This window comes from Entelurus aequoreus, linkage group LG27 (genome assembly GCF_033978785.1).
Source record: "Entelurus aequoreus isolate RoL-2023_Sb linkage group LG27, RoL_Eaeq_v1.1, whole genome shotgun sequence".
Taxonomy (NCBI): domain Eukaryota; kingdom Metazoa; phylum Chordata; class Actinopteri; order Syngnathiformes; family Syngnathidae; genus Entelurus; species Entelurus aequoreus.
Window position 1 is genome coordinate 5,178,345 of NC_084757.1, and position 12,535 is coordinate 5,190,879.

A 12,535-nucleotide genomic window follows, 5' to 3' on the forward strand; every position below is an offset into this window, starting at 1 on the left:
TGTACGTTATATGAGGCATAAATAACCAACTGGTATGTTAACCTAACATATTATGGTAAGAGTCATTCAAATAACTATAACATATAGAACATGCTATATGTTTACCAAACAATCTGTCACTCCTAATCGCTAAATCCCATGAAATCTTCTTCCTCTGTGTCTCTTCTAAAAAATATTATTTGATATTTTACGGTAATGTGTTAATAATTTTTCCACATAAGTCGCTCCTGAGTATAAATCGCACACCAAACTATGAAAAAAACTGTGATTTATAATCCGAAAAATACGGTATTCCAAAAATATTTGTCGTTAAAATAAAGATAAATACTGTACTTAAATATCTGCTTGATTTATGTTTTCCAAAAAAAAAATCAATCAAATTGTAGACTGTAAAATTGACAATAGATTTTATGGTTGAATTCCGTTTTTTACCGTATAATCAACTTTGGTACTGTATTTTTGCATATACAGTAAGACACTAAAATATTAAAAAACAAACACAAAAAACATTAAAACAACAAGATTTTATGATTTAAAAAAAAACAGTGGTATTGTTTCTCCATTCCATTCCATTTATACCATTTTTTTATATGCTGTAAAAAAAAGATGCTTTTACTGTAACATTCTGGTGACTGAGCTGCCAGTTTTTAAAGTATCATTTAAATATTTTTTTGCAGCTTATGTAAAAAAATATATTGTTAATATATTATATATACCGTATTTTTCGGATTATAAATCGCTCCGGAGTATAAATCATACCGGCCGAAAATGCATAATAAAGAAGGAAAAAAACATATATAAGTCGCACTGGAGTATAAGTCGCATTTTTTGGGGAAATGTATTTGATAAAAGCCAACAGCAAGAATAGACATTTGAAAGGCAATTTAAAATGTGTAAAGAATAGTGAACAACAGGCTGAATAAGTGTACGTTATATGAGGCATAAATAACCAACTGGTATGTTAACGTAACATATTATGGTAAGAGTCATTCAAATAACTATAACATATAGAACATGCTATACATTTACCAAACAATCTGTCACTCCTAATCGCTAAATCCCATGAAATCTTCGTCCTCTGTGTCGCTTCTAAAAAATATTATTTGATATTTTACGGTAATGTGTTAATAATTTCACACATAAGTCGCTCCTGAGTGTAAATCGCACACCAAACTATGAAAAAAACTGTGATTTATAATCCGAAAAATACGGTATTCCAAAAATATTTGTCGTTAAAATAAAGATAAATACTGTACTTAAATATCTGCTTGATGTATGTTTTCCAAAAAAAAAATCAATCAAATTGTAGACTGTAAAATTGACAATATATTTTATGGTGAATTCCGTTTTTTACCGTATAATCAACTTTGGTACTGTTTTTTTGCATATACAGTAAGACACTAAAATATTAAAAAACAAACAAAAAAAATATTAAAACAACAAGATTTTACGGTTAAAAAAAAATAAAAAAATGGCAGCTTTGTTGCTTGAATTTTACCACTAAAAACAGTGGTATTGTTTCTCCATTCCATTCCATTTATACCATTTTTTAATATGCTGTAAAAAAAAAAAAAAAAAAAGCTTTTACTGTAACATTGTGATGACTGAGCTGCCAGTTTTTAAAGTATAATTTAAATATTTTTTTGCAACTTATGTAAAAAAAAAATATTGGTGACCTATTATATATATATATATATACATGTACAGCAGGGGTCACCAACCTTTCTGAAAGCAAGAGCTACTTCTTGGGTAGTGATTAATGCGAAGGGCTACCAGTTTGATACACACTTCAATAAATTGCCAGAAATAGCCAATTTGCTCAATTTACCTTTAACTCTGTTATTATTAATAATTAATGATGTTTACACTTAATTGAACGGTTTAAAAGAGGAGAAAACACGAAAAAAATGACAATTAAATTTTGAAACATAGTTTATCTTCAATTTCGACTCTTTAAAATTCAACCGAAAAAAAGAAGAGAAAAACTAGCTAATTTGAATCTTTTTGAAAAATTCAAAAACATTTTTTATTGAACATCATTAGTAATTTTTCCTGATTAAGATTAATTTTAGAATTTTGATGACATGTTTTAAATATGTTAAAATCCAATCTACACTTTGTTAGAATATATAACAAATTGGACCAAGTTATATTTCTAACAAAGACAAATCATTATTTCTTCTAGATTTTCCAGAACAAACATTTTAAAAGAAATTCAAAAGACTTTGAAATAAGATTTAAATTTGATTCTACAGATTTTCTAGATTTGCCAGAGTAATTTTTTTGAATTTTAATTATAATAAGTTTGAAGAAATATTTCACAAATATTCTTAGTCGAGAAAACAAATTAAAATGTATTTATTATTCTTTACAATAAAAAAAATAAATTTACTTGAACATTGATTTAAATTGTCAGGAAAGAAGAGGAAGGAATTTAAAAGGTAAAAAGGTATATGTGTTTAAAAATCATTTTTAAGGTTGTATTTTTTCTCTAAAATTGTCTTTCTGAAAGTTATAAGAAGCAAAGTAAAAAAATTAATGAATTTATTTAAACAAGTGAAGACCAAGTCTTTAAAATATTTTCTTGGATTTTCAAATTCTATTTGAGTTTTGTCTCTCTTAGAATTAAAAATGTCGGGCAAAGCGAGACCAGCTTGCTAGTAAATAAATACAATTTAAAAAATAGAGGCAGCTCACTGGTAAGTGCTGCTATTTGAGCTATTTTTAGAACAGGCCAGCGGGCTACTCATCTGGTCCTTACGGGCTACCTGGTGCCCGCGGGCACCGCGTTGGTTACCCCTGATGTACAGTATATTCATATTTTACTCATTGTTAAAAGTGGCCCTCAGAGGGCAACCATAACTGCGATGTGGCCTTTAATGAAAACTAGAGATGTCCGATAATATCGGTCTGCCGATATCATCGGCCGATAAATGCGTTAAAATGTAATATCGGAAATTATCGGTATCGTTTTTTTTTATTATCAGTATCGTTTTTTTTTTTTTTTTTTTTTTTTTTTTAAATTATTAAATCCACATAAAAAACACAAGATACACTTACAATTAGTGCACCAACCCAAAAAACCTCCCTCCCCCATTTACACTCATTCACACAAAAGTGTTGTTTCTTTCTGTTATTAATATTCTGCTTCCTACATTATATATCAATATATATCAATACAGTCTGCAAGGGATACAGTCCGTAAGCACACATGATTGTGCGTGCTGCTGCTCCACTAATAGTACTAACCTTTAACAGTTAATGTTACTCATTTTCATTAATTACTAGTTTCTATGTAACTGTTTTTATATTGTTTTACTTTCTTTTTTATTCAAGAAAATGTTTTTAATTTATTTATCTTATTTTATTTGATTCATTTTTTTAAAAAGTACCTTATCTTCACCATACCTGGTTGTCCAAATTAGGCATAATAATGTGTTAATTCCACGACTGTATATATCGGTTGATATCGGTATCGGTAATTAAAGAGTTGGACAATATCGGCATATCGGATATCGGCAAAAAGCCATTATCGGACATCCCTAATGAAAACCAGTTTGATGCCCCTGTTGGTGAAAAATGTAGCTTTTATTTTGCAAATCTTTCTTTCTTTTTATTTTACTGCTGGCCTAAAAAAAAAAAAACCTACGTCCCTGGGGCCGCACTTTGGACACCCCTGAGAACAGATTGTTGTAGCCAAAAAGGCGGCAGTTGTTCCGTCTCATCCACTTGCACGTCAGAGGTCCTGGTCCATCTCCACTGACCCCTGCGCTGTTTGCCCCTCCCCCGACAGGTTCCAGTACCCTCAATTGCCCGACCACGCCAAGTTAGTTGTCACTCCTCTCGTGTGCCGCTCACATTTCCTTGCTCTGCTTCCGGCATCACCCCCCACCCCCGCCCCCGTGCACGTCAGCCATGACAGCATAACTTCAAACATGTGTTGTGTTAAATGCCAAGAGGCTGCAGGTCGCATCCCTCCGCTCTGCTCAGCATCCTCGCCGCGCTCGGAGCACGCCGCTGGGCCGCCGCCGTGCATGCATGCGCACGTGTGGATGTGTGGGCGCGTGCACGCCGCTGTACTCACCACGTCTTCCCACAGGGATGAGGCAACATCCTCCCATCGCCACCTGCGACCTGGCCGACCACGTCGAGCGACTCAAGGCCAACGACGGCCTGCGCTTCTCTCAGGAGTACGAGGTACGAACACACGCGTTCTTGTACTCTTTACCTTCTTCAGACCGGAGAAAAATGCCTCCCTCTTTAGGACCAGCCTTTCTAGATACATAAAGAAGTGTATTTACAACATTAATAATATATACATACTATGCAAATATAAAAAAGGTAAGCTTTTAGTTAATTTTTTTGAATTTTTTGTTTGTAATTGGTTTTTAATCTTCATTATTTACTTCGTTATCACAGAATGTCTCTACATACATATTTTAAATGTTTATAATTAATTTTGGTCAAAGGGGGCGCATTTCAATTTCTTACACACACTTGTTATTTCATATGTTGACCAGAGGGGGAGCATTTTTAAAAGCAACAATGATAAAAATCCCTCCTTTTTGGGAGCACCCTCATTTTGATATATGTCACCACAAATGAGACATTGTCTATTAGATGCAATGTTATTGATTTATGTCATCACTTGTTCACACCTCCTCATATGGAAGATACTTTTCCTTCTTCATGTCTCAAGAAGAGTAGAAATACAACACACACACACACACACACACACACACACACACACATTCTTGTATTTCTCACCTTCTTGAGACGTGAGAAAAATGCCTCCCTCTTTAGGACCAGCCTTTCTAGATATATAAAGAAGTGTATTTACAACATTAATAATATATACATACTATGCACATATAAAAAAGGTAATTATTTTTTGGGGGGAATTTTTTTGTTTGTAATTGGTTTTTAATCTTCATTATTTACGGTATTACAGTATGTCTCTTTATACATATATTAACATATTTTTTTTTAATACATTTTGGCCAAAGGGGGCGCATTTCAATTTCTTACACACATTTGTTATTTCATATGTTGACCAGAGGGGGAGCACTTTTAAAAGCGACACACAGTCAATGTGAAAAATCCCTCCTTTTTGGGACCACAGATGTCACCATCATTATAGGGGTGTCACATGGTCGAAGAAGTTGGGCTTTTTCCTGTTCCGCCCAGGGCTTGAGAGGCGAGTGTGCTGACTACCGAGCTAAAAGCCCGGGCTATCATCCTGGTCATACTTGCCAACCCTCCCGTTTTTAGCGGGAGAATCCCGGTATTCAGCGCCTCTCCCGACAACCTCCCGGCAGAGATTTTCTCCCGACAAACTCCCGGTATTCAGCCGGAGCTGGAGGCCACGCCCCCTCCAGCTCAATGCGGACCTGAGACTGAGTGGGGACAGCCTGTTCTCACGTCCGCTTTCCCACAATATAAACAGCTTGCCTGCCCAAAGACGTCATAACATCTAGGGCTTTTATAGAGTGCACAACTGCGCACACAACAAGGAGACGAAGCAGAAGAACGAGGAAATTACAGACATGGCGGCCGAAATGATATGCTCATCATGAACGGAGAAGTTGAACAGGACAATACTGCCATCTAATGGATAGCCACTGGAACACTGAAATTCAAGTTTTTTTTTTTTTTTCTATGTAAATAAAATAAAATAAAAAAAAATATATATATAGCTGGAATTCACTGAAAGTCAAGTATTTCATACATATATATATATATATATATATATATATATATATATATATATATATATATATATATATAAATAAAATATATATGAAATACTCAAGTTGGTGAATTCTAGCTGTAAATAACCACGCCCCCCCGACCATTTGATTGGACGCCCCTGCTTGAAGTTGTCTAAACATAAGGCAGCATGTTTGCTACGTTGGTCTGTGCACACAACAAAATCTACTTTCTAACTTCATTCCTGAACAAGTTCACGCCGTCTTTAAAAGAAGGAAGGGGATCCACCAACTGTGCATAAATTATCTTCCTGCTTTCCACAAATAACAGCTGGCTGCCGGGAGCTTAGGGCTTCTTGGTGTACCACAAAGGAAGCTCATTTGCATTTAAAGTGGGGAATTGTGGAGCAGATAAACCGGGATGGAGGTTTTGGAATTGTGGAGTTTTGGCTTCTTTCTTTTTTTACTGTGGGTGGGAGGAGCCTCAAGTGGATAAATAAGACTTTTAGAGTCGAGAACATGTGAGACCTTCTCTAGAAGGAAACAACTAACTAGGGATGTCCAATAATGGCTTTTTTGCCGATATCCGATATTGTCCAACTCTTAATTACCGATACCGATATATGTAGTCGTGGAATGAACACATTATTATGCCTAATTTTGTTGTGATGCCCCGCTGGATGCATTAAACAATGTAACAAGGTTTTCCAAAATAAATGAACTCAAGTTATGGGAAAAAATGCCAACATGGCACTGTCATATTTATTATTGAAGTCACAAAGTGCATTATTTTTTATTAACATGCCTCAAAACAGCAGCTTGGAATTTGGGACATGCTCTCCCTGAGAGAGCATGAGGAGGTTGAGGTGGGCGGGGTTGGGGGGGGGGGTTGCGTTTGACTAAGGGAGATGACGGCAACAGACACCAGGGGGAAGTAATGTTCAATGATTTATTATATATATGTGACCTGTGCTGGCAAAATAAGTCACAATGAGGAAATTTTTAAAAACTGAGTTATTGTTATTTACACATTCTCCATCCAAAGACCTTCAAAATGATATATGGTTTGTTGGAATCGGACAGAAAATGACTGAGTTACATCCGATTGAAGTCGACCAAGTTTGAGGGTCCGTTTTGAGAAAATCAAATCAAATCAAATCAACTTTATTTATAAAGCACATTTAAAATGTACCACAGGGGTAGCCAAAGTGCTGTACAATGGGCTGGTTAAAAATAATACAAGAACCGAGCAAACACAACACAAACAGAACACGATAAAAAAATAAATAAATAAAATATAAAAACATAAAAACAGGTTGACAGCAGGTGTATTATGGGGCGCCATTGCAGGATGGATATCACTCAGTGTTAAAAGCCATGGAATAAAAGTATGTTTTTAAGAGAGATTTAAAAACAGGAAGAGAGGAGGCTTGTCTAACACTAAGAGGTAGGTCGTTCCAGAGCTTGGGAGCAGCAGCGGCGAAAGCTCTGTCACCTCTAAGCTTCAGCCTTGTGTCCGGGACCGTCAGTAGCAGCTGATCGGCTGATCTTAGGGATCGGGTGGGGCAGTAAGGCTGAAGGAGGTCGGAGAGATATGTTGGCGCGAGGTTGTTTAGAACAAAACCAGCTTAAAGTTTACTGTTCCAGAACAGAAAGTTCCAAAACAAAACTCCATAGCCGCCATACCTTAAAAGTCCTTGTAGCAACACCAAAATTGGTACAATTAAAGTCAAATTCCATGTCTAAAGTAAAAATATATATTCAACTCTATTAAAAACGGTTATGTACAAAAATGTCAACACTGTTATGTCACAGTTTTTCTGTTCACTGGTCAGTTTGTCAGCTGGTCAGCTGTCCGTAATATTCCTGACCAGCAGCACTAAGAAGATTCGCCGACTGCAGTGAATTTAGCGCACTTGCAACCGCCTGTGTACCCTCTCCACCTTCTAAATCCATTACGGAATGTAAAACAGTCTAACTCAGGGGTCACCAACCTTTTTGAAAGCAAGAGCTACTTCTTGGGTAGTGATTAATGCGAAGGGCTACCAGTTTGATACACACTTAAATAAATTGCCAGAAATAGCCAATTTGCTCAATTTACCTTTAACTCTATGTTATTATTAATAATTAATGATATTTACACTTAATTGAACGGTTTAAAAGAGGAGAAAACACGAAAAAATGACAATTACATTTTGAAACATAGTTTGTCTTCAATTTCGACTCTTTAAATTTCAAAATTCAACCGAAAAAAAGAAGAGAAAAACTAGCTAATTCGAATCTTTTTGAAAAAATTAAAAAAATAATTTATGGAACATCATTAGTAATTTTTCCTGATTAAGATTAATTTTAGAATTTTGAAGATATGTTTTAAATAGGTTAAAATCCAATCTACACTTTGTTAGAATATATAACAAATTGGACCAAGCTATATTTCTAACAGAGACAAATCATTATTTCTTCTAGATTTTCCAGAACAAACATTTTAAAAGAAATTCAAAAGACTTTGAAATAAGATTTAAATTTGATTCTACAGATTTTCTAGATTTGCCAGAATATTTTTTTTTAATTTTAATCATAATAAGTTTGAAGAAATATTTCACATATATTCTTCGTCGAAAAAACAGAAGCTAAAATTAAGAATTAAATAAAAATGTATTTATTATTCTTTACAATAAAACAAATAAATTTACTTGAGCATTGATTTAAATTGTCAGGAAAGAAGAGGAAGGAATTTAAAAGGTAAAAAGGTATATGTGTTTAAAAATCGTAAAATCATTTTTAAGGTTGTATTTTTTCTCTAAAATTGTCTTTCTGAAAGTTATAAGAAGCAAAGTAAAAATAATAATGAATTTATTTAAACAACTGAAGACCAAGTCTTTAAAATATTTTCTTGGATTTTCAAATTCTATTTGAGTTTTGTCTCTCTCAGAATTAAAAATGTCGAGCAAAGCGAGACCAGCTTGCTAGTAAATAAATACAATTTAAAAAATAGATGCAGCTCACTGGTAAGTGCTGCTATTTGAGCTATTTTTAAAACAGGCCAGCGGGCTACTCATCTGGTCCTTACGGGCTACCTGGTGCCCGCGGGCACCGCGTTGGTGACCCCTGGTCTAACTTATCCACAAAATAATAATTAAATGTTCGAAAATCACCTTTTTTCACATAATATTCCGCTGGAATTACTGTGTTGTTTTTCATCAGGGCGCTGCCATGATACCACAATGCACCGCGCGGGGTGATTCAACCAATGAGGGTACGCCTCACAGCGACCCTTAGCAACAAGCCGGATTTGTTTACGTCGGGACAGGTTTAAAAACTCGAATTGTATTGCTTCAGAATGGCGTCATCGGGAATTCCATGCTCATTTTTAGAAAGTAGGTAAACTTGGCGTCACAATGATAGCAAATATGGCTAGGGGGATTCCCCCTTATTGCCGCGAGTGAGCGTTGAAAACACTGGATTTTCTCAAGGAATTTTAACACAAAGGACTAATTTCTGAAGACATACCTCGTACAAAACTTTCAAATAAAGGTGATTTAAGATGTTTTCTTGCTATTTCCATGATTGGGATCGCTAGATTGTGGCTTTATGGACTCATTTTTGTGAAAATCTCAATTTCAACCAAGATACATTTTTTTCACTTATTTGCCTGTAGCTCAAAATTAGCCTGTGCGTATTCCGACTCATTTTGCCAGCACGGGTCACATATAGTTAAAATAGTGTCATTAGGTTCTGCCAAAAGATTGCACGCCTCCTTCTTTTATTTTGGACCCTCCCCGACCGCACGGCCACAGCTGCTTCCAAAGGACAAAGGTCGCAAACAGATCACAGAAAAGGTTGTAAACAGTTCACAGAAAAGGTCAGTTCAAAAAGAGTTGGTAAAATAGTTTAAAAAATAGAGGTCGTCTGGAAATTGGGCAGATCCTGCCTTTTCTCCGCTTTGAAGTCCTTGGGTTAGAACAGGGGTCGGCAACCCAAAATGTTGAAAGAGCCATATTGGACCAAAAATACAAAAACAAATCTGTCTGGAGCCGCAAAAAATTAAAAGCCATATTACATGTGTCATTAGATATAAATTTAATTAAGAGGACTTAAAGGAAACTAAATGAGCTCAAATATAGCTACAAATGAGGCATAATGATGCAATATGTACATATAGCTAGCCTAAATAGCATGTTAGCATCGATTAGCTTGCAGTCATGCAGTGACCAAATATGTCTGATTAGCACTCCACACAAGTCAATAACATCAACAAAACTCACCTTTGTGCACTCATGCACAACGTTAAAAGTGTGGTGGACAAAATGAGACAGAAAAAGAAGTGGCATAAAACACGTCCTAGAAAGTCGGAGAAAGTTATACATGTAAACAAACTATACGGTGAGTTCAAGGACCGCCAAAATAAGTAGGACAAAACGGCGCTCGCCAAATCCTCGAATCAGTGAAGCATGTTTAATATAAACAGTGTGATTTATAACAATTAGGGAGGTTTGTGTCATGTTTGTCCTCCTACAGAAACCATACTAAAACAAAAAAATAGATTTTTTTTTCCCCTCATCTTTTTCCATTCTTCATACATTTTTGAAAAATCTCCAGAGAGCCACTAGGGCGGCGCTAAAGAGCCGCTTGCGGCTCTAGAGCCGCGGGTTGCCGACCCCCGGGTTAGAACAATATCTGTCTGTTGGTTACCATACATGAAAAAAAACAGAAAACTAGGGATGTCCGATAAATGCGTTAAAATGTAATATTGGAAATTATCGGTATCGTTTTTTTTATTATCTGTATCGGCTTTTTTTTTTATTTTTTATTAAATCAACATAAAAAACACAAGATACACTTACAATTAGTGCACCAACCCAAAAAACCTCCCTCCCCCCATTTCTTTCTGTTATCAATATTCTGCTTCCTACATTATATATCAATATATATCAATACAGTCTGCAAGGGATACAGTCCGTAAGCACACATGATTGTGCGTGCTGCTGCTCCACTAATAGTACTAACCTTTAACACTTCATTTTACTCATTTTAATTCATTACTAGTTTCTATGTAACTGTTTTTATATTGTTTTACTTTCTTTTTTATTCAAGAAAATGTTTTTAATGTATTTATCTTATTTTATTTGATTAATTTTTTTAAAAAGTACCTTATCTTCACCATACCTGGTTGTCCAAATTAGGCATAATAATGTGTTAATTCCACGACTGTATATATCGGTTGATATCGGTATCGGTTGATATCGGTATCGGTAATTAAAGAGTTGGACAATATCGGAATTTCGGATATCGGCAAAAAGCCATTATCGGACATCCCTACAGAAAACCCTTCATGTTGCTTCCCCCCCTACACAGTGGAGTTTTACGAGCCTTCTTCTTGGTAGGTTTCAAAGACAGCTTTTGGTCTTCTTGCCGGGCACTCAATGTAACACAAAGTTTTTGTGATAACTTGGAAACAATTATTCTAACACAAACCTTCTCTAGAAGGAAACAATCCTGCTCAGAAATAAACCTCCGGTCAAACAACAACGTTTGTGCTTGGTGGAGGTAACAGTCGCTTTGACCTACGTCTCACCCTTCAGTCCGTCGACCCCGGGCAGCAGTTCACGTGGGAGCACTCCAACATGGAGATCAACAAGCCAAAGAACCGCTACGCCAACGTCATCGCCTACGACCACTCCAGAGTCCTCCTCACTCCCGTGGACGGTCAGTGGCGCCGAACCGTCGCCGCCCGCCTTCCATCCCACGCGGGCTCATTTAGTTTTTTTATTCAATGCCAGGAGTCCCCGGCAGCGACTACGTCAACGCCAACTACGTGGACGGCTACAGGAAGCAGAACGCCTACATTGCCACGCAGGGCCCGCTGCCCGAGACGCTGAGTGACTTCTGGAGGCTGGTCTGGGAGCAGCGCACCTGCACCGTGGTCATGATGACACGCCTGGAGGAGAAGTCCCGGGTGAGAGGAGCATGATGATGAATGTTGTTGACGCTCGTGAGTCGATTTAAAGATACATCTCTGCGCTGCTGACCTGTCTCCACTCGAGACGGTCTCCTGCTGGCCCCACTATGGACTGGACTCTCACTATTATGCTAGATCCACTATGGACTGGACTCTCACACTATTATGTTAGATCCACTATGGACTGGACTCTCACACTATTATGTTAGATCCACTATGGACTGGACTCTCACTATTATGTTAGATCCACTATGGACTGGACTCTCACTATTATGCTAGATCCACTATGGACTGGACTCTCACACTATTATGTTAGATCCACTATGGACTGGACTCTCACACTATTATGTTAGATCCACTATGGACTGGACTCTCACACTATTATGTTAGATCCACTATGGACTGGACTCTCACTATTATGTTAGATCCACTATGGACTGGACTCCCACTATTATGTTAGATCCACTATGGACTGGACTCTCACATTATTATGTTAGATCCACTACGGACTGGACTCTCACACTATTATGTTAGATCCACTATGGACTGGACTCTCACTATTATGTTAGATCCACTATGGACTGGACTCTCACACTATTATGTTAGATCCACTATGGACTGAACTCTCACTATTATGTTAGATCCACTATGGACTGGACTCTCACACTATTATGTTAGATCCACTATCACGCGAAGTCCCAGAGAAGGGTCAATTGACATTTTTACCTAGAAAACACACAAGAGGGTCATTTGACCCCTAGTCCCCCCTGTGGACACTCCTTTTGTTATGAAAATGTGGCTGTTAGTGGCACACGGCAGGGGGCCACTTGAGCCTGTGTGGGGGAGGGGACCTTACAGCTCAAGCTTT

At 36.8% G+C, this 12,535-nt stretch overlaps 1 protein-coding gene across 1 annotated transcript in view; it reads left to right on the forward strand.

Moving 5' to 3' along the window:
* Window positions 1-12,535, forward strand: part of ptprfa (protein tyrosine phosphatase receptor type Fa) — a 195,216-nt gene that overhangs the window by 147,286 nt on the left and 35,395 nt on the right. Inside the window, 3 exon segments of the mRNA XM_062038655.1 lie at window positions 4,100-4,197; window positions 11,291-11,414; window positions 11,489-11,664. Coding sequence (XP_061894639.1) covers window positions 4,100-4,197; window positions 11,291-11,414; window positions 11,489-11,664 — 398 coding nt within the window.